Below are 26,592 nucleotides of genomic sequence, written 5' to 3'. Positions count from 1 at the left end.
AATTCTTTCTTCCAAACAACTTCTTACTACTAATTTGACATATTTATTACTCAGAAAGACCGGTAAACTGTAGCTCCTTATTTTATCAACTAAATAGGCAAAGCCCCTCATTTGCCTTCCCTTTCCCTGAGATGTTAACCAACTGCTTCACTCCCAGCAGCCATCTGATCCTTTTGCTCTCCTGAAACTATCAGCAAAAAGGAAATTAATGCCAACTGTGCAGGTGATTTGGTATTGACACTTTTCCAATAGAATCCAGACTTGAACCACCAATGTGTTCCACAGGGGACATCCACCCATCCATCAGACGGTTGTAAATCTCCAACAGCAACTGTCTTGGGATGCATTCAAAATAATAACAAAAGCTAAGAAAGATTCTTTATTTCATTATCAGTTTTTACACCACTGATTCTTCAAGGTGGTTTTATACCAATATAAAACATCCTACTTAAAATTGTTACTCCAGTACAAAAATAAACCACAAATAAAATATAACCAATGTATTCAATATAAATTGATACTGCTTTATAAGTTATGTTAACCTGCTATACTTCCATCTACAGTACAGTTAGTTAATATTTCCTTTCATCCCACCAGACAAAAAGGTTAATCCTCACACCAGCTGTTACTACTCCAGTACAGAATGAATGTGAATTTAACCTCTCCTGGATATAGCCCAACAAATTCTGTTGTTTTTCTAAGCACTTCTGTAAATTAAAATGGACGTTGGCTTGCCATCCAAATTCATGAACAGGTCTGAAGTGGCTTTTAGGCAAGTCGCCAAATAACTCCCAATTCCCTTATAGGGTATAGCTCTCACTCCAGAGATCTTCCATGCAAGAATTGAAAAACAACACCTTCTCCATTTCCTCAAAGTTATCTTTCATTTTCTTAGTATTATTTAAATAAATTCTGCACAAAATTACATTAAAATAATATTAAGGGTTCATTTGCCCTCTTCAGTTCTCAAAGATTTCAACTTAGTTGGAGCAATACAAATATGAGGAGAATATGCCCTCCTGCAACCTTCCTGATGATGCAAACACCAGGATATTGAAAAAGTTGAAAATTAAATTCAATCCAGCACACGTGTTTGGATATTGCATAAGGCTGAGAAACATAGGAATATCCCCAGTACAAAAAAGATCAATTACAAGAAACAAATATATTTTTTTCAGCTGATGCTTAACTTTAATCTAATGAATACCAATATATGCAATGAAGTCTTCATTTTCTCCCAGACTTCAATCGTCATTTTCAAAAGTAGTGTAATTTAGACTTTGATTTGGCAAAGCAACGAACAAACCACTAAAGTTTAAAACAATTGGAAACCTACAGAATTTAAGCACATTACCTCTGTTTTCACATCTCCCCTCCTGGAGATGAAATACTTCCTGTTTGAACAGGAAGTTCAGGTTGCATCGATGTGTGTGGCTTTGAACCTTTTAGAATTCAAAGCATTTTGAGGCCCTGAACAGAGACTTGGCTGCTGATAACAGGATCATAGAATCACCAAGATTGGAAGAGACCTTAAAGACGAAATGGGGTTTTTTTCAGTTTCACATCCCCCTAACCACTGTGTGTAAGACTGAAATTCTCAATAGAAGATACAGACCAGCCAGAGAAAATAAACTTCAAGTAATAATAAACTTTCAACCCCTTGAAGTAGACCTGGTTATAAGAAATCAGTTATAGAGTCATAGAATGGTTTGGTTTGGTTTGGAAGATACCTTAAAGATCATCTTGCTCCAACCCCCTGCCATGGGCAGGGACACTGTCCACTAGACCAGGTTGCTCAGAGACCCATCCAACCTTGGACACTTCCAGGTATGGGACAGCCAAAGCTTCTCTGGGCAACCTGTGCCAGTGCCTCAGCACCCTCACAGGAAAGATTATTTTCCTAATATCTAATTTAAACCCACTCTCTTTCATTTTGAATCCATTTCCTGTTGTACAGTTTCAGTGGAATACCACACCCCTTTGACTGCAAACCCTGTCTGCACTAGCTCTGATCTGACATATTTATTGGGTATAAAATTCACCTTTGGCTTTATGCTTAAATACATATTTATATATTAAATACATAGTTATATATTTTCCTTCCTTTACAAAAGCATTAAAGCTCCCTGAACACGAGCAGAGCAAACGCCTCACCCCCCATGGCAGGTCAGGACAACCTGTGGTCAGGCTGACGAGCCCAGCACAGCCCCGCACAGCACAGGTGCTCTCAGGCATGAACCACGCAAGTGCCAAAGCAGTACACAGTGCCAGATGGGGTTTTTAATTTTGTGTAAATTACCACCGTATTCCTCCCGCTTGGGCGGACTGCCCAGGAACAGAGGCAAGGAGCTGCCTGTCACAGCAAGCAGCCGCTGCTGCAGCGCCCCGCCTGCACCTGTCCTGACCTCACGGCAGCTGCGGGTTAACAGCGGTTCAGTCGCGACAGTGCCCACGAGGGCCTCAATTCCACCTTTTTTCCTGTCGCTTTTTTTCCCCGCTAAGGAAGGAAACCCGCCAGCCCGCAGCCCTACTCCGTCCCCTCGGCGGCTGAGGGAGCCGGCTGCCCCCTCGCTCCCGCTATGCTCCCGTTGTCCCACAGCTGCAGGATGGGTTCCCGCCCTAACCTGCCCCTCACCTCCGCCTCGGCAGCCTTTAATAACACAAACGCACAGGGGGGACTTCAAACAACAAGGTTCTTACCCTTTCCCTCGGAGAAAACGCCGGGGGGCTGCGTGTCTCCCTCGCGCCAGGCAAAGGGGGATTTGTTCAGCTTGGATAAGAGGAGACTGAGGGGAGACCTCATAGCAATTTACAGCTTCCTCGTGAGGGGAAGCGGAGGGGAGGGCACTGATCTCTGCTCTGTGGTGACCAGTGACAGGACCCAAGGGAACAGCATGAAGCTGTGTCAAGGGACGTTTAGGCTGGATATCAGGAAAGGGTTCTTCCCACGGAGGGTGGTCGGGCACTGGAATTGGCTCCCCAGGGTAGTGAGCACAGCACCAAGCCTGACGGAGCTCAAGGAGCGTTTGTACAACGCTCTCAGGCACGTGCAGGGCCAGGAGCTGAACTCGATGATCCTTGTGGGTCCCTTCCAACTGAGGATATTCTGTGATTCTATGACTCCATTTCCCGGCGCGCCTCAGCGGGGGTGGAGACAGGGCGGGGCGAGGCGGGGCGTGTGCAAGATGGCGGCGCTGGGAGCGCGGCTCTCCTCAGCGATGCCCGCGCGGCTGCGGGCGCTCTGGGGGCGGCACGCGCGGCGGGGGCTCGCGCAGGACGCGGGCGGTACGTGAGGGGGCGCGGGGGGACCCCGGCCCAGGGACGGGACTCGGCCGGGCCCGACCCGCGTGGGGCTGTGGGGAGGGAGGCGGCACGCGACGGGTGTGGGGGCGCGGGAGGAGGAGGTGGCTGTGACCGTCCCTTCGCCCCCCGGTTAACCGCGGATGCCCTCCGCTCGCAGAGGGAAAGGCCGCCAAGCCCAGGCCCGCCTTCACGGACGAGGCGGTTCAGGCGCTGCTCTACAAAATGACGGGGATCGACCTGCACAAGGTGTTCCGGCCCGTGAAGAAGGAGCTCAAGCCGCCTCAGTACAAGCTGATGACCGAAGCTCAGCTGCAAGAGGTAGGCTGCTCTGCTTCCTTCGGAACTGAGTTTTGGCTTTAATAAAAGAGCCTGTAACAGCTCATACTTCTGTTTCCTTTATTGCTGCTTTTGAAAACATTTTGGTTTCTTGCCTTTGTTTCAGGTCATTCCCTAAAATAGCGTAAAACAGTGTTTCTTCACTTTAAATAACTTGTTTTGTTCAATGTTGCTCGATTTTTATGCATTATGAAGGAAATTGGATGCTTTTTTCCCCGAGTGACAGCTTCTCTTTATTATCCCATTAAGCTTCCTAACTGTGTTAAATGTTTTATCAGATATCTAAATTATAGCCCTGGGATTCCTTTGACTACTTTCTTTTTCCTGTGGTCTGACTTGGTTTGGGATGACAGAGGCCTGACTTGAGCCTGTTCTGGAGCCACAATCACAGATGTATACAGACTGTTGATTGTGGTTTATGATTTGGGGGAAAATTACCCTGGAAAAAGACCTGAAATAAACATAGTGTTTGCAATTTGTCCATTGAAGTTTTGGAACTTCCTCCAGCATTTTGCCCAGGTTTTAGTACTGGTAAATTGTTCGCATGTGATTTATCTACCTGGAGTTTGAATTAGTGTTTCCTTTCTCTCAACTGCTGGAGAAAAAAATTTTAAAAATACTTCTCTAAATGAAAATATTTGTTCCAAAATTGTATGTTAGCTTTCCAATAGAATGATATTTTTAATTGTAAAATTACACTACTTTTTTTCCCCCCAAGGCCACAAGAAAAGCCATTGAGGAAGCTAAAGAAAAACTAATCATGCCCCCTGTTTTGGATGAACGAGAGCCAATTGATGATGTCTTAGCAGAAGACAAATTCCTTGAAGGAACTGAAACTACAAAATATGTATTTACAGATTTAACATACTCCACTCCACATCGTGTAAGTAACACAATTAAAAGTATTAATTTGTTTTCAAAATAACCTTCAGGTTTTAATGAAAACGTAATTATATCAGTTTGCAAAAAGGCTGAGGAGTTGTAAATTTAGTCTGGTACGAGGCAAGAGAGAAACATATTTCTTAAAGCTTCCTTCTTACTGATAAATTTACTTCTATTACTCAAAAGCAGGCATGAGGGGAAGCTGTGGGGTAGTTAGTTATTTTATAAGCAGATGCTTGTGATATGCTGGGAGTACTGAGTTCTTCCATATTTCTTAGAAGCTTTCTGTGGAATTGGAATATTTAGTACATAGACTAAATATGTACTAAAGGGGGAGCTCCTTCACAGTAGCAAAAATCTGGTGGAAAGCTGTGCAAATGATGGATGAATTCATGGGAAAGCTGTAAAGAAACAGCTGTCAAGTAGAATTGTTGAGGATGGGGATAGAGTTTTCTTTGTCTAATGAAACATCTAGATGGTCTTTAAGTACCAGTAGGAAGAGGCTGGAAAGATTCTTAAGAAACAGTTATGATTCTAAGAAGTCTCCATTCAAGCATGCATATAGTGATGGCCCTGTGAAAGAAATTGCCCACTCCTCCATCTATTACTCTATCTGAGAGCTCTCCCCAGGAACGTGCTGTTTATTTTTCAGTGTATTGAAAGCTTCCCTGCCCCAACAGACCTTCCCCTCTGCTGCCCTAAATCAATTATGCTTGTGAACAGATCTGAGTATATGGTTTTACTTGTATTTTTTTTGTACTGCAGTTGCCCTTACTTGACTCTAGCACCTACCTCTGAAACAAAGGTAAAGAAGTGCAAGACACTTGCATTTTTAATTTCATGTGTATTACTAAGTGGTAAAATCAGGCCAGCAGCAAGGCTGACTGCCTTGTCTGGGTATGACTTATGTTGATAATCTAAACTTCACAGAGCTGTAGCTTTTAGTATAGGCACATGCACAGTAAAATGAAGGTGCAAATGTAGCACTTAATTAGCAGGTACCAAGGCAGAAATGATGAATCTAGCACATAGCAACAATCAATTAGAAACTGGCATTATTAGTGGGAGTTAGGTATTGCAGGACTTTGACAAATAATCTTTTTTTATAGTGGTTCTGACTATGAAGACAGAAGGCTTTGGGAGATAATGCTCTTTTTTATATTTTACCTTACTTTCAGGAACGTTTCATTGTAGTTAGAGAACCAAATGGTGTGTTAAGAAAAGCGACCTGGGAAGAACGGGACAGAATGATACAGATATTCTTCCCGAGGGAAGGGCGCAGAGTTATTGCCCCAGCGCTGTTCAAGGATGAAAACCTTGGGGTAAGTTCCTCCTGAGTTTGAAAACTGGTTATTTTTACTTAATTGTGCTCTGTTACTGGGCAGAGGAGCTATGAATAAGCCACTCTGAGTATGTGCTTTAAGCTGCTTAAATTCTGTTTTCAGCAATTGCTTATCATTGTAGCTTAGTTAAAATACTTACAGTAAAGTTCCAGGTTAGGTCCAGGTAAATCCTGGATAGGTATAAACACTGTGTCATACTAAAGTCCACATTTAATTGTTATGCATTGATGAAATTGTACATTTAATCTGAAAAATGTTAACTGGTGTTTCAGAAACAAAAATCAAGGAACGTTGTATTAATGTCAAGGCAGTTACGGTACTTCTGTGCATTTTATCTTTCAATTAAGGGATTACTCACTGTAAGTGTTGCTCAGAACAGAATGTTGTGGCTGCTATTTTGATTTTGGAGAGTTGGAATGGTGTGATACAGAATCTCCTGAATTTGAACTGTTGTTTCAGAATGTATTTCAGCAAGACCGTCATGAAGATCTCCTTAACATGTGCATTGCTCAGTTTGAGCCAGATTCACCTGACTATATCAGAGTGAGTTCACTTGTCATTTTTCTAATAAAAAAAAAAAACCAGTGAAGAGCTGTTAGGGTTTGTCTTGTAAACACAAATATTATCTGGGGCTCAAAGGTGTTGGTCACAGGGTTTTTTCCCCCCCCCATATAGATTATCAGTTATCCTTCTGATGAGTTTGGGGGTTTATTTTTATGCAGAAAAGTAAACCAGAATTCTATTTAAGTAATTTTCAACAGGATAGAAAAATACTACCTATGCAAAAAAATAGTCTTTGTGCAGGTATTTTTGTTATCTAAACTGAATTGATGATAACACCCATAAGTGGCCATGAGCAGAGTTGTGCTGCTGGAGTCATGGTAACTGCTCTGTTAGGACTTAAAAGGACCAGTTAGATAACTGAAAGTGCACTTTGAGAGAGAGCACTGTACACAAAGTATTACTTTTGACAAAGACCAGGTGCAAAAATGTAGTTCTAGCTGAACTATTTAAAGTTAGTAGCTGTAGCTGCTGGTAAATATGTTAGTCTGCAGTTGCTTTTAAAATGTTTACTACTCTTTACTCTCTAATAATCTCAGTTGTCTGAGAAATTGTAGCTTCTATTAGGTAATTTTTCAAGGGCCTTTTCTTCAAAGGAAAGTTTCACCTCTTTGCTCTAGCATTTTTCACCTTAAAGAGCAGATTACAACTTGACAGCAGTGTACTGAAGGTTGAGGTTATGTCCCTGCCTCCCCAAATGTTCAGGACACAACTAGGATTTAGCTTCCTTTTACCATAATGGTGCCTGTGCCTAAATACTAAGAACTGGGCTATTCCACTGTTACCCTGAATTGTAATATGCATAAAGCTTTAAGGTAGCATGGTTCAGTCTGTGGCTTACTCCTGCACTTTAGGGAAAGAGAAAAGCTGCAGTTGTGTGAGTGAAACTGAAACCTTTGCTGGGTGTAGGTTCATCATCGGACGTACGATGACATTGATAAACACGCCAAGTACGATCTGCTGCGCTCAACCAGGCACTTCGGGGGCATGGTGTGGTACCTGGTCAACAGGAAGAGAACAGATGGCTTACTAATAGATATGATCAACAGAGACCTGTGAGTAGTGTGTGACACTGATTCTGCTTATCCCAACAAATAGAAAACAAGCACCACTGTTCAAAAATAATATTTCTGTAAGATGTAGAAAAGTTTTCATTTGCACGACATCTTAGGCTGGCTCTAAGCATTGGCTGTATAGATGCTGTTTGCTGTATGGAAGCACTGACTGCAGTGCATGAAGTTGTGGGGTACTAAACTAAGTTTCTGCAGAAACGGACTTTTTGAAGTTGTTGGGGGTTTATTTTTATTTCCCATGTAATTGTCAGAACAGTTTCAGCCCTGGGCAGTGCTGATCTTAAACATGCTAGTCACTGCAGTCTGTGTTCAAAAGTTCCCCTTTGGCACAGTTGCTCCACTAACTATTTGCTGTGGGGCAATTAATTTTATTTTACAGATAGATTTCAGGTGTATTACTGCTGAGCGGGGCACCAGGCTTCAGCTGCACTCTGGATAGATTTAGGTACTTTTCCTGGTGCACTGTGGGGTGTTCATGCGCTTCTGGTCTTCCTTCTCACGAAGGGGCTGCCATAGATGATGGGATGCCCGTTGCCCTGTTCACCATATTGCAGTGGCTGGATACTCAGTGAAAGCAGCAGTTTATGGCAGCCCGTGGTGTGCAAAGTCCATCACAATGTACACTCCCTCTGTAGACTCCTAATGATTAAGAGACAGTAATTGCTACAAACGAGCCTTTATTTTTTTAGGCTGGATGACGCTACCAGTTTAATTACACTGTATCATATGCTGCATCCTGAATGTCAGTCGGCAAAAGAAGCTAAAGAAGGGAAATTTAAAGGAGTTGATCTGATCAAGGTATGCTTTTCTGCTTTAAGCTACTTAACTACAGAGGAGAAAGCTTTTAGACAGCAGAACCCATTTAGTAGCCTAAATTTCTTACCTTAAGAAGCAGATATTTAACTAGAACTGTTCTGCATGCCATGTTTGGTGTTTAAGATATACATATATAATGTGTATCTATCTATCTATCTATATCTCCTGCACCAGGATTTCAGCTGTAGGTGGCTGATCTGCCACTGGCATGATGAAATCTCATTATGCAACTCTGCTGTTAACTGTACATTAATCCCTCTCCTGCCATGGTTGCAGGTATTTGTGAAAACTGAATCCCAGAGAGAAGGCTACATCCAGCTGGCCTTGCAGGCTTATGAAGAAGCAATGGCTACTTCTACAGCTTCATGAAATAAACCTCGGTTCATCCTAAGTTTTAAGTCTGTTTATAAACATTCTCTGTACAGGATTTCACAATAAAAACAATAAACTGACTGTTCTGTATTTTTTTTAATGAAATATGTAAGAATCATTACAGCAGTTTGTTATTTTGAAAAGCTCTGTAAATGAACTTAGAGAAGTCATCATGAGTTTTGTTTTTGGTGACAATATGCCCTGAGTTTAATATTTTAATGTTACATCTTGAATCTAAAGAATTTCCCACAATTCATTTTAGTTATTTTACTGATTGTTACCAAACCCAAGCCAAATAGCACAGTGAACATAACCATATGCCTAAGTGTATATGCTGAGGAAAGTCAGGCTAAAATACTAATGTTCAGCTATTATGCTCCTGTTTCATGTATTTCTAATATACACTGTTGAAGCTGGGTTATTCTTAAGAATGGCACTATTCTTAGTAGAATTACTAGTAAAGGGAGATCTGAGGAGAAGAGTGTTTAAAAGACTTTATTGAGTTGCTTGCAAAATGAAAACATTGGTTAGCACACGCTGGAGCCCGGCCTACGTCACGAAGTTCAACGTACTGGAAGCTGATTCTCCTCGTACAATTGCTGGGTCTGCACTTCCTTCTACATGTACATGGTCCACTTGTGGTATAAAAATCAAATTAACTTGGAGCACATAGTCCACAGAACTTCATTCCTTGGTTTGGAGTAACTGATTTGGTCATCTAAAAAAGGATGTTCACTCATCTAAGATCTCCTCATCCAGATTGATATCTGTGGTATCAATATCCTCCAGATCCAAGTTATCTAAGTCATCTTCCAAGTCCAGCAGTGTCTAGGGAAAGAAAAGACTAGATGAAGGGTACTCTACTACAGTTCCATGTTAGCCAGCTTATAGGATGTGTGATTCTGTAGGAGGTACTTGCACATTCTGCAAACCCCAAGTTCTGGCAGTGGTGTGGGACAGGAGTGCTAAAATAAGCTGCAGAGAGAAGCTCTGTGCTTGCTAAGGAAGCGTCTTTCATGAGTTGCAGCTTTTTACCATGTTCTGACCAACTGTGTTTGAACTTCCCCCTTGTAACCCCCCAAGGCTGTTAACTGGTCTGTGTTGCTGTGCATGGTTTCTGCACCCCAGCAAGGGACCTGTACCCTGTACTGGCCCTAAGTTGTCCAGTAATACAGAGACATTTTCCAGTAGCTTTGTTGAATCACATTATTAATTGAAGGCTCTAACATAAAATTAGTGCTTGTAGTGCTCCCCTTCATAAAAATATGTTTTAGTACCTTCTGATCTCTTGTTGGAAGTATATCAGAATTCTGCAAAACTGTCTTCATCACTTCTTGTTTAGGAGAGGGAACTGGTTCTTCAGCCTTCTTCTAATGACAAAGAAATTCCTTTAGTTCTTTTGAATTTGAATTTTCCAACAAAAGCAAGTAAACAACAGCAAACCTATAATCCTCCCCTCCCAGCGGTTCACTTCCAAAGTTTTCCTCAGCAATTCTTGAGCCACAGCCTGTAAGGGTTCTAGTCCTCACTCCACTGGAACCTGCTATTTCCCTCCCCAGTTCATTTGAAGCAGTTGGAACTGCTTCAATGGATGGAACTGATAAAAGGAAAACCTTCAGAAAGTATCAATTCATTTCAAATACTGAAGGGCTGTTAGTGAGTATAAAGGTCCTCAGCAAGACAGATGAGGTTACTTGAGACTGTGACAGCAAACCTTAGTACTGTTGCTGGGTTTTGTGTACCCTGTAAAGGTTTAACGCTTCATCTTCTCTCTTTGCTTCAGCACAAATTTTATATTAAGATAATTCATCAGTATCATTACTGAAGCAATACTATCCAATTAACAGTGTTTTGATTAATTCTATAATTATCTCCTACCCTGTAAAAGACAACTGTGGTTTAGGCCTTCTATGTAATCACTACAGGTACTTGAAAGTAAGCTAACTTCTCTGAACTGCCAGTGATGCTTTGTAGTGCATCTCCTAAGAGGAAAAAAATAAAGACAGAATGGGGAGTTGTGGCTTTTCTGTTTCTCCCTCAGTTTCTGATTTTAGTTCTAATTTTAGATGTTTATAGAGTCAAAGAGCTGTGTCTCTTCAAGAAACTCACACTCTGATTTTCAGGTACAAATGTAGTTTACATAAGCAAGAATTGGAAGTTGTCATCTTCTATTTAAGCTCTAAAAAGCATTTTAAGTGTTTGTTTCAATCTGTATGCTCATACCTTACACTTAAGTTATGTTTTCTGCATAAAAACTAGACAACTGAGGTGGAGAAAAAAAAAATCACTTTGTTACTTCAAATAGTGATTAGAGCATCTGTTCAAGTACCTGAGTATGATTCCTAATCAGTCAGTTATGGAACAGTGTTATTCCATAACCATGCAGCACACTAGCAGAGAACATAAAGCATTTTTGACTGCTGTAATACACAGGAGTTTCCAGGTTCCAGCAACTGAGCTTTTAGAAAACCATCTGCAGTTGGGTGGTGTTCGTATGTGCAGCTGAGATTGGTTTTCTGTAGGATGAATTCAGTGGTAAGACTCTACAATCACTCCCACTACAAAGGGTGACCCAGGGCAGGGAAGCACACAAATAATTTCACAGCCAAGAAGTTATTAGTAGTTATGGACGCAGATAAGAAGAATCTGAAGCAAAGAACACGGAACTCAGCTGCAGCACTTAACAGTCAAGCCAATAAGAGCAATAATTTGTCCATTATTGGTGAAATATTCTCCAGGGGAGATGTTATCACCAAATAGCAAAGTTGTCTCTTTAGAATTCATCACTTGGTAACACTGACCTGAGATGCCATTACTCCAGAAGGCTCAAATCCTTTTGCTTCTTCAAGTAAGTTTCTTTCTTCATTTGGCTAAAAGTAAAAAACCAACACATGTGCGTTTAAATGTTGCACTGACTTGCTTAAAGCTGATTTCACACAGCACCAAATGTTCTTCTTCTAGAGACAATAAAAACTCCCACTCACAGTGACAAGGGGGTATTCCTTGGCTGGCCGCAAGTCAGCCAGGCTTTGTTTCACGTACTCTTCAGCAACAAAAGCTTCCTTTAGTCCAGGGAAAAGGTTTTCGTATTCTGTAGGATCAGCAAGGGACTCAGCAGCTTTTTGATTGACTTTAGAGAGGTTTTCCCGCCAGAGTTTAACAACCCTGGAGATACAAACAGTATTTGTCACACACAGCTCATTCTGACAACGCCATCCGTGCTCTGAATATGCTTCAAAATTACCTGGAAACTTGGCTTGGCAAATATGTCCGTGCAAGAAAAGCAGCTTCTGGGAGACGCCCCGTTTTAATCAGGAGTTCCAAACATGAATCAAGCCTAGAAGATTTTAAAATGTGGTTTTAACCAGTAAATTTAATAAAGACAAATTCCTGTATTAGATTAGCTGTTTACACTGTTACATTAATTTAAAGTGCTTTCATTTCAGATTTTAAATCTAGCAGCCATCATAAAATAGAAGCAGCTTTTCTGAGAAGGTGCCCACCACCAACTTTCCCCATGAAAGATGGCTGTAGTTAACCATTTGGAGAAGCTGAGGTACTTAGAACTTGGGAAGACAGAACGGAACGATCAGAATCTCTTGTTTGCTACTTACTTTCCCTGCAGGAAGTAGCTCATAAATGCCACATTATTCTTGCCATCTTTCTCTGCTCCTTCAGCTAACTTGTTCACCATGTTGGCATTTCCTGAAGCTGTGGCCAGGAGCAGCAGCCCTCCATAGTCTTGTGCATGGTGGAGACACTCCTGGGCTAAGCCAAACTGGCATTTACTAATGGCAAGCTCTGCAAGTTGCTTCCATTTCTGTTCTGACTAATTGTACAAAAAGGGGAGAGGGAGGGAAAGAAAATAAACCACAACTCACATTTTTGAACAGCACTGAAAGATTTGCAGAGCATTCAGTATGAAAATGTAAGTTTCCTTATGTATCCCATTACTACATTGTCTTCCCTTTGAGGTCCTGTGATTACTGTAGCTTCACAGCATGACACAGTGAGTTTTATAAGATCATTACACAGCTATACCATTACATAAAATAAACAGTTTGTCAGTAAATATGGAGGTGGGAGGTAGGAATAACTTTGGAAATTGGCCTAAAGGCCTCAGCCCTGTCACTCCTCCTCTCATTGTTAAGTACTGGAGACTAGGGCTTGGTTCTTGGCCCATGTTCTGGTTCTCCAGGAGATCCTGTAGCTTTCTGAGCAGATAATATTCTGTCCCCATCCCACAGCTCAGATGCCTTTGAATTACAGGCAGAAGAGCTTCATCAAAAGAGTTGGAGGCATTTCTGTTGTGTTCAGGGAGCTGTACTGTGTCCCTACATACCACTGTCTTTTCTTACAGGGCCTCTCAGATTCATGCTAGCACTTAGAATAAGTATGAATCACCAAAAAGCATATATGTACCTCTGCTTCCACTGCAAGCTGATATGCTATTTTTAACTCTCCAAGCTGAAGAGCAAGTTCAAAACGATGTTCTGGATCTGTAGATACTGCAAGAGCTTGTTGTTTGAAGCCCTGAAAGAAAAATCTCAAAGTTAGGCTGGGATCTGTCAGGTCAAACAGCATCCTAGATGTTTGAACAAAAATAGCCTCAAAAGAAGGTTGTAGGATTCTCAAATAAATACAGATAATTACCAAGAGTTTATGCTTACAGATAACATGACTGGGTTTTGCTTAGCAAACTCAATTAAAAATGTGAATTATATGATTTGTTTAATTTGGTAACTAAGAAGTAGTTTCCTTGCCTGTTTTTCAAGGAAATGTGCAACTCTCGTTCTCTGTTCTTTTGGAATTGTGGGAAGAACTTTGTCAGCCATACCAAAATCTCTTCTCATCACAGCAGTCTGATATTCAAGCACCGAGACCAGCAAAGAGTAACTAACAATGTTTAGCTCTTTATCACCCAAATAAAGTCGGTTGTCCTTGGGGATATACCCCAGAAGATACATTGTTCTGAAACAAAACAAAGAATATTCATCTTCAATAGATCCACTACAAAACAGTCTGTCGAAAAACCCTCCAGTAGTTCTTCTGGTAGCAAGAGCACTCACATAAAATATTCTACTCCTACTAGATGTACACTTTCACACAGCACTGTTCATTCCCTCCACGATTACACTCCTGCCTCAGAACATACAGCAGTCTGATATGTAAGAACAGGTTGTAATGCACAGCAAACAGGTGCCAAGGTTTACCTTGTACTCACTTGACTGACAGAACCTTTAACACTCGCTCAGGAACCTGAAGCAGCCACTTACCTGTCCAAATGGGCAATAGTGACAATCTCTCCTCCAACGTAGTAGTTGAGTCTGTTCACAGAGCTGGTGTAAATAAAGCAGTCACCCACCCACAAGCCTGTTTTCACAATCTCCTGAATCTCACCAAGAACCTGCAAAGTAAGATTGGTTTAATTAGAGACAAAAATGTACTTTTAGGTAGCAGAAAGATTACTGCACTTTGAAATTATATTTAATATTCTATATTAAGTAGTTGGGCAAGTTGCAAAAATAAGTTTAGATACAGATTAGATGATGATGATTTTGTTTTACAGAAATGCTACCTTAATTCTTAACTAACCCAATTGTAAATCTGGGAAACAAGCACCAAACTAAGCATTAAGCAAGGCAATCAAAGACAACTTTCCTTCTGAAATTTTCATTTCTGACATTTCACAGCATGACATTTTTTCACTTCTATATTTGAATAACATTTCAAAACTTGAAAACTGCAAAAAAAAGATTAAGCTATGACCCAAAAGCATGTTTTAAAAACAGTCTCTGTAACTCTGTGAGAATAGTAAACAGATAACTGAGGGAAAATGCAGGCATAAAGGTCTGTTATGCTGGGATTCAAAGTGGGATAACTCTCCTCTGGAACCCAAAGAAAACGATGAAGATTGTTCCTTAGGCAGATGTACTGTGTGGTACTCAACGGTCTGCAAACTATGGTTTAAATAGGTATTTTAACCACTAAGTTTGCTACGCTCGGGGAAGACTGGCTTCTATCATCTCTCATCTTATTCCACTTTTTAAACAGAAGTTTTAAATACCTCAAAGGCATCTTCAATTCCATCTTCAGTGACACCTTCATGTGTTTCTTGGGCTGCTGCTACTTTTTCTGACAGGTATTTCAGAATGAAGAATGACTCCTCTGTAGCAATACACACAAGCTCACCCGAGTCAGACCAGAAAATCTGTGTCATCAGAAACAACAGAAGTTTTAGACACCTCAGGTTAAGAAAGGAGGATGTGTAAATTAAGGTTAAAACATATTAACTCTAGAAGCTTTAGGACCTGAAAAACCAACACATATAGGATTTTTTTCTTCTCCTTCTGCTATATGATTGAGATAAACTTTATAATTGATAGCTTGGCTTCATTCATGAAAATCAGCAGTTTAGTAAACAAATGAAAAATCAGTAAACACAGACAGGTAAATATCTTCAGTCCCATGTAGAAACTTACGTGTTTGGGCTGAATTTCAATTCTGCGAATCAGTTCTGTGTTTTCCCAGTCATAGAATGCCAGGCCATTAACAGATCTGACTCCCAACAGAAAGCCACCATAGATGCCTGCAAGAAAATAAAGGCAGAAGAAATCCACACTGTGCAAAAAATGCACCAACATATCTATTTTAAAAGTAAATACTTACCTTCTGCTCCAAAATCGGGTTTGAACGACTTCTTCTCTTTGAAATTTTTAAATATCTTCACAACACTGTTGCTCTCCCTGATTGCATATCTAAATAGAGATTAAATTGTAAGAAAAACCAAGATTATTTGGTTTCCAAAGTAGCAAATTACTAAATCATAAGCTGCTACAAAACAGCTGCATTTGAGTTATCTTCTGTAACTAGCAGAGTGCTAGAAATAGTAATTTTAAAGCAGTCAAGTTATTGCAAGTTCATTGTCCACATAGATTTTAGTCTTCAGGCCAGTTCACTGTTTGCACAGCCCAAAAACGAGCAGCAGCAAATCTAATACATAGGAAAAAATGTGCACCACTTACTCTGAGGAATCATGTGCCCAAACAAACTCCTGTGCAGAACCAAAGCTCTTGTTTCTCAGAGCCATGGCTGTGTAGATGATGTATTCACCATCACCACAAACCACCACAAACCTGGAGCATGAAGAAGATGGAACTGGTCAGATACCTCTGTTCAGTTCAAAAGGCATCATCAAGAAGGCAAATTATCTAAAAAGTGAAAGGCCCCCATGCCCAATATAATCACTGCAAATGCAGACAGAGCGTGAGCTTTATATATCCATAAAGTGTCAAGGAGCTGCATCTTTTTTCTGCATCATGTTGCTGGCTACTTGCTATTCCCTCTTCCTTCTGGTCTCCACTGAGCAGCTCTTGTCCCTCGCATGCCTTTCTTTATTTTAGCCTATCTGTTAACAAAAAAAAAACAATTCAAGAGAAGGATAAAAGAACGTATTACCGTCCATTAGGGTTGTGCTGAATGGTCTGGGGATAGATTTCACAGCTCCCCATATCCTTCACAGCCAGGGGCAACCTCTCTCCATCTTTGATTTCAGCATCTCCCATGGCTTTCAAGTTCGCCTGTTGGACTTCTGAATGTTTAGCCCAAATAATTTTTCCATTTGCATCCATGGACATGGCAGGTTCTTCACGACCAAGCTAGAAAGCATAGTGTAAGAAGGCGGGAGATGGAAAGAATACATTTCTTTTCAGTTGAAAATATCAAATGAAATGGCCCATCTCTATCTAAAAACGCCAATTAAAATGTCAAACTTTCAGTATTTTACAAATTATCCCAGAATCAGAAACCAGCTGCTCTGCATCACCATTTCTCCTTTCAAAGCATTAAGGGTACCTTGACAATAATGCTGCCTTCATCATATCCCAAAGCCACATTATTGGACCCTCTCAAGCTGGCCACACACCACACTCTCTCCATGCCATAGTTCAGGGTGCTCTCCAGGCGGTAGGTGCTGGAATGCCAAATGCGGACAGTTCCTACAGGAAAAAGAGATGATGCCTTTCCTCTCTTCCCAATGCAAGGGCAGGAGCTGTGCAGCCCCACCACAAGAAGAGTCCTCCCTGAAGTTCTTTCCCTGTCCTTTATACAAAAGAAAACACAAACTTACCGTCCTCTGAGCCCGTGATGATGATGGGCAGCTCAGGATGGAAGCTGACACACGACACATTCTGAGCGTGCCCTTCCAGTGTCTGCACACAGGTTTTATTCTGCAAAAGAGAATGACAAGTATAGGTACAGAAAATGAACACAGAGCTACATTTTAACCTTCATTTCTTAAAAAAAAATCTCCCCCAAATCCAAAATTTGCCTGAAAACATATTTCTCTAGATTTCTTTCATTTATTTCCAAGATGCTTAAACAACAGCATTAACATATTAAAAATTATGACTGTACTGAGTTAATTTCTCCTGCCCAGAAGAAAATATTTATTTCCCTACACAGAGGTTTTCTCCTCTCTTTTCAGATAGGTTTCTGCCTAGAAAACATGCTTTCCCAGAGCCGTGCAGCACAACAGATTAAAGTAACACAGAAAGCTGAGTTCACTGCAAAAAAATCAGAAAACATCTGAATCTAACTGCAGGTGAAGACAGATCTAATGTCTTTGGTAAGAACATTCAATCACATAGTTATGAATGAAAATGCTACTCTGCTTGTTACAACTAAGACTAGAGTATGGAACTGATGGCTACAGCTGTACATGGTGGCAACATTTCAAGCAGTGTTGTCTAACAGTCATTCCTGCAGTGCATGCTTAAATTAACAGTGCCAGCTTAAACTTCTGAGCTTGGATTTACTCTAGGACAATGCTTTAATAACCAGAAAGTACCAGCTAACAACTTTTGTCTTGCCCTGCCATTCATACACTTGTACACAGGAAGAACTTTTGAGTTCGAGGGTCCAACAACAGAACAGAGCATTCAAACAGGTCCCCTCACAACTCGTGTCAAGTAGAAGCACGTGCATGGGTGTGCATGTGCATGGGTGTGCATGCACACGTGTGCCTGTGTAAATGTGCACAGAATGAGAAAGGAGAGAGGGAAAATAACAAAGAAAAAAGAAAAAAAAAAGAGAAGTGGAAGGATGGAAAGAGTTGATACATGAACAATATTTACACAATATTTACACTTGAACATAAAAGAGGAGCATGTTAATCCACAGACATGAAGCCTAAAAGGCAGGGATTAATATGTTACAAGAAAAAAACCTAATGCTAACAGCAGAAACCTTATGTCAAATTTAATTTTACAAATCAACTTTGAGGCTATTTAAATTCACAGCAGGTTTTCTCAAGGGTTAACAAATTTTTTAATTAAATACACGTCATGAAATATTCCCTCCTCAGTATTCTTTTTCCAAAGGAAAAATGAGGGAAATCTGTTGGTCAATTCAAACTTAGCCACTGATGTTTTGCCACGGCCGCCTGCACAAAGGTTCCCGAGGGCTTGAACACATACCTGGTAGTCCCAGATTTTCACCAGCCGGTCATCAGCCCCCGAGATGAGGTAGGGCTTGTCCCCCCCACTGTAATAGTCGATGCAGTTCACTCCTTTCTCATGGCCTTCCAAAGTGAAGTTGGGAGAGGATGATCCCAGCTGCCACACCTTCCCAGGAAAAGACACAACAAAACACCAACCACATGCAGTTACTGATCTTTTGCCCCCAGGTGAAGCTTGCCAAACAGAGCAGGTATCCAGGCACACTTTACAAGTCCAAAGATAAATACTACGGAATTCCAAAAGCACAGTTGCTTTTCTTAGGTGAGGAGTCTCAACAACTGCTCAAACTACCAGTCCTTCCCCCCGAATAAAAACAAAAGAAACCCCAACATGCCAAGTTGCACATGCTCTGCTCATACCTCTAAACAATGGAATCAGTTTCTTTCAACTTCTTTTTAAAACATTAAACCATATAAAGCACTGTTTGTAAGAAATAGTAAGGCACTGTCTGTAAGAAGTACCTGTTTATGATACCAGCTAGAACACCTTAAAAAAACAACAACTGTGCATACACAGGTTGCCCCCAACTGGCTCCTAAATTTAATTTTTTTCCCAGTTACATTAAATGAATAACAAATCCTATGTTAAATGAGGATACCAAATAAGTGCAGAAATACTGCTATTTTCTGACGTTTATCACATCAAATCAACATTTACGTGCACCTGATCTCAACATCTGAGGACATTTGAAATCAGAACTGGCTTTTCACAGCCAATATACTGTAAAGGAAGTCTCACTGCTCAGGTGCCTATAAATCTGTAGTCACAGATATTTAGTAATAGTTTCACAGCAAATCAGACTCATCGGGGTCTACCATGAGAAGGCTGAGGACACCTTTGGAAACAATTCAATAGACAGCCAAGGACATGAAAGTAATGGGTGAGACACCTTTACCAGACTTTTGTTTTTTTCTTTTTACTGCACAGTTAAAAGCCTTTACTCATTACATAGTTTTAATAGTCCCAAACCACTCACTGACAGTATAACCATTACTACTCTCTGTATTTCTGTGTAATCCAAATAGAAAAGCAGCACTTCAAAAAGTTTAAAGAACCACATTTCAGTGATTAGAGGTGACAGGTAATCTGGTAAATTTACTGAAATACTTAATAAGTTGACCAGCATTCAGGTCTTTGCTCAATTTATATTCAATTCTTGCACCTGCTTTTAAGGATACTGATGCACTGTCCATACAGGATTATTGGTTTGTGTATACTGTTAATTACTTAATGACTAAAAAAATCCCCAAATACAGTTTCTTTACCTTAATTGTCCTATCCAAAGAGGCACTGGCAAACTGATTATTATCTTTTGGGTTTATGACGATCTGCATGACATAATGGGTGTGTCCTTCAAACACCTGAGAACAAGACCATTTTTTATCCCAGTCCCAGAGTTTAATGAGCATGTCATCTGAAAAAAACCCACAAACAACCAAGTATCACTGAGTGATAACTACCTTCTTAAACTACATAATCCTCAAAAGCTTCAAGCTAAAGGCTGGAAAGGAAGCACTGCTAATATTCAATATATTTTTCATCTGTAAGATTTCACCAGTCCTTCCTTGCAGAAGGACCACAGCGAGTACAAGTTTCTCAAAAAGACTGTCCAGTAAAATGGTGATAAAACTGAGAAAGAAATACATCTGTCTTTAAAAGGGAGATTAGGAATTGATATTAAGATTGAATTATTAATCTTAAAATAGTGTGCAGACATTAAGTAACTGGACCTGTGCTTTGTTCTGCAGCACCTACTCTGATGAGTGCTAAGGAAAAGGAAGCAGAGACCACCAAGCTGGTCCTCAGGACCTTCACTTCAAGTGTTAACAGCAAAACACAGAAATACATAGTGCTTGTGACACACAAAGCTCTCTGCATTCCTGCAGAGCTCTGACTGCAATAGTAAGGTTTCCAGGAACAAAAAGGACTGAGCAGCACAATCCAGGTGTTCCTGGGCAAGATCTCTTGTGACACTGATCTTCCAATGCTGAGTAACAAAGATCACTTCAAATAACAGAGAGCTCAGTGACATTTTGGGAAAAAAATTTAAGTTACCTGTTGCTTCCAAGTCAGATTGCCAGTTGAAAACATACTCCAAATCATTATGAAATGTTTTTAAAAATGGAACTCAGGCTGTTATTTGAGAGTTTGCCACACTAATTAGCACATATAGGAACCCTTCCCCGGCAGATATTTAAATGAGAAAGCTCTTTGCTCTTCTCTGACATGACCATAAGCTATTATATTTTAAATTTTAGGTGCAGTTGATATTCAACCAAAGAAACAGGAATGCAACTCATAAAGAAATAACCAATTGACAACCGATTCCTGTTTCTGCAGGAAAAGGAGAAGACATGCATCCCTCACTACACAGAAAACAGAAGCCTAAAAGTAGCTGGTTATTAAATATAAAATAAATATAAAAATATGCCAAAGGGCTCTTACCACTGCTGGTCAGTATGAAGGGCTGTGTGGGATGCACAGCAATGCAACGGATGTAATCAGAATGGGCCTCAAACATGTGCACCCTTTCCAAGGTGTTGTAATTAAAAACTCTGATCTGCATGTCATCCTGTGAAAGGTAAGAAAAGCCACCATTAAAATAAGACTCTCTGTCCAGTGCACCTTCTGTGCAATGCAGGGGAGCTAGAGAAAATATTCTGGCACTTAAGAGCCTCTAACAACAAAATGTTTAAGAAAGTGTATTTTCTGCACATTGCTAATGGTAAAAATTATGCTTTGATTCAGAAGTCTATAAATTACCCACTGTTATTCCCAAGACCCTTAGGAAATGGAAAAAATTTCAACCAAAATTTAATTTTTAAAAGTAACTTGGTCACAGCAGTGTAAAACAATAAAATGACAAGAAATTTTTACTCTGTGTATAGGGCAGAAGACTAGGACAAGAAAATTGAGACAAAAATATTTAGGCACTACCTCAATTCAAACAAAAATACTCATTCCATCAAGAAAAATGTGTTACCAAGATTAGAATAAAACTATTCCTCTCAAAGTAGACTCACTGAATAAAAGCAGATTTTTTCCTAGAGATGAGCAAAACTAAAAAATTTATGACCAAGAACAAAAGCAGAAAGCAACTTCTAATTCATCTTACCTAGGACTGTCAGTAGTTTCATCTTAAAGTTGCACCAAGAATATTGAGTCCAAACTGGGTGTTGAGTATGTTCCAGGTGGCAGCAAAAGCTGACTCTAGATCTACCCTGCACTACTTGCAGAGTTAGTCACATTATCAGGCTGCTCTCTTTGGAAATGAAAAGTTTAAGCTTCTAAGCTTAAACATGCACAAAGCAATGGCATGAAAATAAATCAGAGAAAGCACAGCTACATATGAAATCACAAGAGGACAATATCTTACAGCTCCAGTAACAACCCAGTTCTTCCTCGCCACGAATTTGGCAGCTCTCACAGGCAGGTCACACACTTCAAAATTCTTCACCAGAGTCTAAAAATAAAAACAGTAAGTTTATAGTACAGGAGAAAACACAAGTTTTGAAATCAGCTCTTCATATTTTCTTAACAGTGTCCACTATGTTACCTCCCTGTCTACTAATACAGTGACTTTTGTAATCAGAGGAGAGCACAGTCAATTAGTGACAGTGATTTAAGATTCTTGGATAAATTCAATTTTTCAGTCCCAGATACACATCTGACAGTTATGAAGATTCCATAACAAAGGCAAACCAAGCCCCTTCACCTGTGTTTCATGGTTCCAAACACAGACACTGCCATTGTAAAGGCTGGCCAGCATCCATGGCTCCGTGGGATGCAAGTCCACGCTCTTCACCCGGTCGGACCGAGCCGTCAGCTTCCGCTTTATATCCAGTCGGAGAGGCTGGGGGGAAAGAATTGGGAATATCCAGTTACTTAAGAGAAAACTGGCACAGAAATACAACGGGGAAAGGAAAGCTGATGTTAAACCTCAAAATAAAAGAATCCAATCTTGCTTTTCAGGCAGACAGAAGGCTACCACTGTTTTCTATCCATCTGCTTATTTGTTTTTGTAGGGAAACAGCACATCGCCACCAATGGCAATGGGTCCATTAAATTTAATTTTGTGAAATTCAAAATTTCTTCATACCATAGAAAGTATCCTGAGAACAGTAAAAAACAAGATGCACTGTACATCTTCCTGGTGTCCCTGACCTACAAAGCAAAGCAAAGAGAACTTGCTCCTAATACAGATGTTAGAAAATTAATCTTCCTGCGACTTCACCTGAAAAAACAGGTAGGAGAGCCAATTATCAAAACAGAGCACAACAAGATTTGCCCATTATGAATTTATTTCCCTTCACAACTCCAAAATAAAGTTTTAGAACAGAACACTATGTCATAAAAACTGAGAGGAGGGAAAAGTTTAAGTCTTTCCCTTACAGAGAAGGCCTTGACTTTCCACTTTCATCACAGACAATGTAAATCCACAGTATTTGAAAGGCATGAAGTCTAATGAAATGATTTTATAAACTATTGGACGCATTACAGATTCATTCAGACGCTCAGCTGAGCTCACTTAACTCTGCTGACATTTTACCTCATAGAAAACTTAATGGATAATATCTGATCAAAGAACGCTGTGTTTAGTGGTGGGATAATATTAATAAAACCTGCAGTTACATTTGTTAACACACCGCAGGGAGACAAAAATACCCAGTTACCATGCAGTACCCGTGACTTACAGACAGGACATGGCGGGAGAGGATGGATTTGTGGTTTATTTCTCCCGACATAAACACTAGAACACGATGCACTCGACTCTGTGCTTATTCGTGGCACTGCTCAGACCTGCAGCCCATCAGGGCCGGGTATGGCCGCTCTGAGGGGCGACCTGCAGCACGCACCCACAACACTGGTCCAGCTGCTCGGTGTGTTTGATGAACACCCCACCAGTGACACCGCGCTGCTGCTCCGGCCCCGCGAACCCCCCCCTGCTCCCCATGTCCCGCCGGCCGCGGGGCTGGGACTGTCAACCTCCCGCACTGGGAGCTGGCACAGGGCGCTCCCCGCGCTCACCATGGCTGCGCTCCCACCGAGTTCTCCCCGCGGTGTCTCTCAGGTGTCCCTCAGCTCCCCGCGGTGTCTGTCCGGTGTCCCTCAGCTCCCCCGCTGTCCCTCAGCCGCCGCCGCGCCCGGGGCAGGTTCCGACCCTCCGACGTGGAGCTTCCGGACCCGCCGCTCTCGCGACAGAACGCGGGAACTCCCGGCACTCGCGAGAACGAGGCGCGGCCCCGCGGGGTGCCGGGAGATGTAGTCGGCGGGTGAGGGGGGAGCGCGCGGTGTGGCGGCACCGTGGAATAGGCTGAGCTGGGAGGGACCCACAAGGATCATCGAGTGCCACCCCTGCGCAGGACACCCCAAGAGTCACACCATGTGCCCGAAATTGTTGTTGAAACGCTCCTTGACCTCTGTCAGGCTTGGTGCTGCGACCACTGTTCTAGGGAGCCTGTTCAGTGCCCAACCACCCTCTGGGAGAAGAACCTTTTCCTGACATCCAAACTAAACCTGCCCTGACGCAGCTTCAGGCCGTTTCTTTGGGTCCTGTCACTGGTCACCTCAGAGCAGAGATCAGTGCCCTCCCCTCTGCTTCCCCTCACGAGGAAGCTGTAGGTTGCTGTGAGGTCTCCCCTCAGTCTACTCCAGGTTGAACAGACCAAGTGCCCTCAGCCACTCCTCGTACAGCTTCCCCTCAAGGCCCTTCACCATCCTCGTGGCCTTCCTTTAAATGCTCTCTAATAGCTTAATGTCTTTTTTTATATTATGCTGCCCAAAACTGTGTCTGTTCGGTGTCCCCTCAGTGTCCCCTGAGCGGACCTCTCTCAAAGACAAAGACACGAGCCTGGTCAGCCCTGCAGGCCCTGTGAGAGGCTTTGTGACACATTTCTCCTCTTACTATTCATTTTGTCAGCTGAAGCAACTGCAAACCCAAACAGCATCTCATAGAAACACGGGGAATGTGAGGGTTTGGGAAGCACCAAAGCACAAGAGAATTTCTCTCCCAGCATTGCTGCCAGGTTGAAGTTCCACCTCCAATTAAAAATTACAACCCCCCCTTTCATTGTGTAAAGGAGAGGGATAACATGGAGCATATTTATATTCATTGGGATTCAGTTAAAGAAAATTCTCCTTTCGAAAACAAATGTTCCCTTGGGGATTAGGAGCCCTGTGTGTTCGATCCCACAGCACGGCAAGAAGGATTACACTGACCTGGAGTGATTACAGTCTGAAGGACATAAACAAACAAAAAGGAGAGAGACAGAGACGTTACTGCAATGCTTGTTATTTTCACTCCAAGAGGGCAAAGACAGAAAAGACAGATAATTAAAATTCAAAAAACCACAAGCCTGATGAAAAGTGAGAAGAGAAATGCCTGAAGCAAGAGAAGGGGCACAATACTGTCAACTGTTATGGGTGAGTTTAGACTTTCAGCTTTCCGTAAGGCTTGCTTTTCACTTTGAATTCATTGGAGTAATGATTGTAGAATAACACTGAAAACGTTTGAGTACAGAATTTCAGGATGCAGAATCTGGATAATCTTGCTTAAAAGTAATGATCTGAGTAAAATTTATGACTTTTGAGTCTATTTCATGGTTTTTAGGCAGCTGAGGTCTAACAATGAAAGAGGAGATGTAGAGGAAAGATACCATAATAGAGAATGTAGGTAGTGGGGGATATAGAGCACACACTGTATATTTTTCCTTGAAAAACTCAATGAAATCCTATCCAGAGAGAGATGAGAGTATTGAATCAAAGATAATCAGAAAGGTAAGTGAAATATATAGGTATAGATCTTAGTCAAGAAAATAAGAGCAGGGAAAGGAAGAAATTATTTTGCTGTTAGCTTCTCCTGGAAAGTTGTAATAATAGGAAAACTAAAGGGAGAAAAAAGGCACAGGGTATAAGCCAAGGCTGACCTTACAGTAGGGGAGAAGAAATGAAAAAAACCAATGAAATTAAAAATAAGATATATCCCTCACAGCTGTTACATGCAAAGGGACCAACTGGGTACCAGTTCTGAGTCAAAACCATGATCCATTGTGGGAATTGAATGAATACACAGAGGAAATATATTATGTATTTGTTTTCCTCTCACGTTCTTTCCAGTGCATCCTGTACTGGCCACTGTTTCACCAAGGGTTATATACATAATAGCTGGAACCATGGGGTGTCTCTAAGAAGACTTTCACTATAGGGATTAAATGAGAACAAAATCTCTACTTCGGGTTCTTTTGTGTGACCCAACAGCTTTTCTTATGCTTGTTTACTGAGAGATATTTTTCAGGTAAACACCCCCCTCCCCCAAGACAATGTTTTACTTCGGAGCAGAAAGAAAACTTTGTTTCTTGTAGGCATTGTCTTGAAGTCCCTCATTGCCTCTTTCATCCCTCTGCCTGCTTGGCAGTGCAGGAGCACTTGCTGAGCTTACCTGGAACAACACAAGTGTGCTGGGCATTTGGCTCTGTCCTCCCAGGCCTGAAAAAAATCTGGCATTTGCTTTACCTTGGAGGAAGGGCACAAACTTGGGTTTGTCTGTCTCCTGTGGCTGCTTGATAACTTTAAGACCACAGACTTAAGAGGAGAGAATGATGAAGGGCAAATGATGAGATGGCTACAGATCATTAGAGTGCAGCCATAGGCCTTGTTTCCTTAAGAAACCAGAATAAAGCTGTACAGAATGCAGTGTCTTCAACTGTCTTCTTGTTAGAAACACAACCAGCATTCCTGAAAAGTGTGGATATTTGTGTGTATGTAAGTGCATAATAAAGGAACTGCTAGTAGGATTTTGCAGGACACATTTCCTGTAGGTGCAAAGCTACTTTTAAATCTCTTGAAGTTCTCAATACAAAGCATTAAAAAGGATCTTTTTTATTACCAAAAAAAACCCCAAAATCAGAAAAAACCCCTATGTTCTAAACAACTGACCAGGTAAGTGCTGGTAGTTGAAGCAGTTGCGTTCTGACACATTAAATTTTGTAAAGCTAAAAAATCACTGAAGTTCTGTAAGAGAGGAATTCTGCCCATTTTTACTGTTGGTGATTTAGTCAGAAATACAGCAGCTAAAATGGGTTTGCCACAAGCAATACAACAGTGGTAAGGAGGAAGCAACGCTGGTACTGTTTCAGCCTACTGGTAATTTCTTCTTTATAGGGTTTTTGCTTCTCAGGAGAACCAATCCACTCAACCTTATTTGTCTGAGATTTCAGCTTAGATCCTTTAGGCTATGAAATTATTGGCAGGTTTTGAATTTGCGTGGCAATATAAAAAGTGGTTTTTTGGAAGCAAGATAGAGCATTTTAAAATAAAAAATTGTACAATGTCATTCTTTCAAAGAAAAAGATTAAAGCAGTTTGGGATACAAGTCACAAGCACCTGTAA

General features: G+C 41.2%; 3 protein-coding genes across 4 annotated transcripts in view; 1 reads left to right on the top strand and 2 right to left on the bottom strand.

Moving 5' to 3' along the window:
- PIK3CB (phosphatidylinositol-4,5-bisphosphate 3-kinase catalytic subunit beta) overlaps window positions 1-2,795 on the bottom strand; it is a 279,429-nt gene extending 276,634 nt beyond the window's left edge. The window contains exon 1 of the mRNA XM_027686271.1: window positions 2,701-2,795. The gene's annotated coding sequence lies outside the window, so the exon portion shown is untranslated. The remainder of the gene's footprint in view (window positions 1-2,700) is intronic.
- A 379-nt stretch (window positions 2,796-3,174) lies between these two features.
- On the top strand, window positions 3,175-8,767 carry MRPS22 (mitochondrial ribosomal protein S22). Its single transcript, XM_027686278.1, has 8 exons — window positions 3,175-3,285; window positions 3,461-3,621; window positions 4,358-4,522; window positions 5,700-5,843; window positions 6,324-6,407; window positions 7,335-7,480; window positions 8,188-8,296; window positions 8,591-8,767. Exons 1-8 carry the CDS (start codon window positions 3,186-3,188, stop codon window positions 8,681-8,683), a joined length of 1,002 nt encoding a protein of 333 aa, XP_027542079.1. The 5' UTR covers window positions 3,175-3,185; the 3' UTR covers window positions 8,684-8,767.
- Window positions 8,768-9,168: 401 nt separating this feature from the next.
- On the bottom strand, window positions 9,169-23,392 carry COPB2 (coatomer protein complex subunit beta 2). 2 transcript variants are annotated; one of them, XM_027686276.1, is made up of 22 exons: window positions 23,233-23,392; window positions 21,920-22,057; window positions 21,581-21,667; window positions 20,650-20,776; window positions 19,470-19,618; window positions 18,163-18,309; window positions 16,815-16,914; window positions 16,541-16,683; window positions 16,145-16,344; window positions 15,712-15,822; window positions 15,356-15,444; window positions 15,169-15,275; window positions 14,754-14,897; window positions 13,963-14,093; window positions 13,450-13,657; window positions 13,109-13,219; window positions 12,301-12,515; window positions 11,931-12,023; window positions 11,671-11,851; window positions 11,488-11,556; window positions 9,964-10,056; window positions 9,169-9,514 (listed from the first exon to the last, which is right to left on the bottom strand). In XM_027686276.1, the coding sequence occupies exons 1-22, from the start codon at window positions 23,233-23,235 to the stop codon at window positions 9,419-9,421; spliced, it is 2,742 nt and encodes a 913-aa protein (XP_027542077.1). In that variant the 5' UTR covers window positions 23,236-23,392; the 3' UTR covers window positions 9,169-9,418. The 2 variants fall into 2 exon arrangements, with proteins under 2 accessions (XP_027542077.1, XP_027542078.1); XM_027686277.1 differs by having other exon boundaries at window positions 9,964-10,053.
- Window positions 23,393-26,592: the final 3,200 nt, after the last annotated feature.

Source organism: Neopelma chrysocephalum, unplaced genomic scaffold (assembly GCF_003984885.1).
Source record: "Neopelma chrysocephalum unplaced genomic scaffold, ASM398488v2 Primary Assembly neopelma1_70, whole genome shotgun sequence".
NCBI classification, from domain to species: domain Eukaryota; kingdom Metazoa; phylum Chordata; class Aves; order Passeriformes; family Pipridae; genus Neopelma; species Neopelma chrysocephalum.
The sequence above is the reverse complement of the archived record's forward strand: the minus strand, read 5'-3'. Positions and strand labels throughout refer to the sequence as shown.

What these genes read in the sequence shown, in the direction of transcription:
- MRPS22 (XM_027686278.1), top strand. Translation starts at nt 3,186, where the DNA reads ATGGCGGCGCTGGGAGCGCGGCTCTCCTCAGCGATGCCCGCGCGGCTG. An exon ending in CATACTCCACTCCACATCGT is followed by an intron (nt 4,523 to 5,699) that starts GTAAGTAACACA and finishes CCTTACTTTCAG; the next exon opens with GAACGTTTCATTGTAGTTAG. An exon ending in TCAAGGATGAAAACCTTGGG is followed by an intron (nt 5,844 to 6,323) that starts GTAAGTTCCTCC and finishes CTGTTGTTTCAG; the next exon opens with AATGTATTTCAGCAAGACCG.
- COPB2 (XM_027686276.1), bottom strand. An exon ending in CTTCATACTGACCAGCAGTG is followed by an intron (nt 19,619 to 20,649) that starts GTAAGAGCCCTT and finishes GGTTTTTTTCAG; the next exon opens with ATGACATGCTCATTAAACTC. An exon ending in AGGAATACCCCCTTGTCACT is followed by an intron (nt 11,557 to 11,670) that starts GTGAGTGGGAGT and finishes TTTTACTTTTAG; the next exon opens with CCAAATGAAGAAAGAAACTT.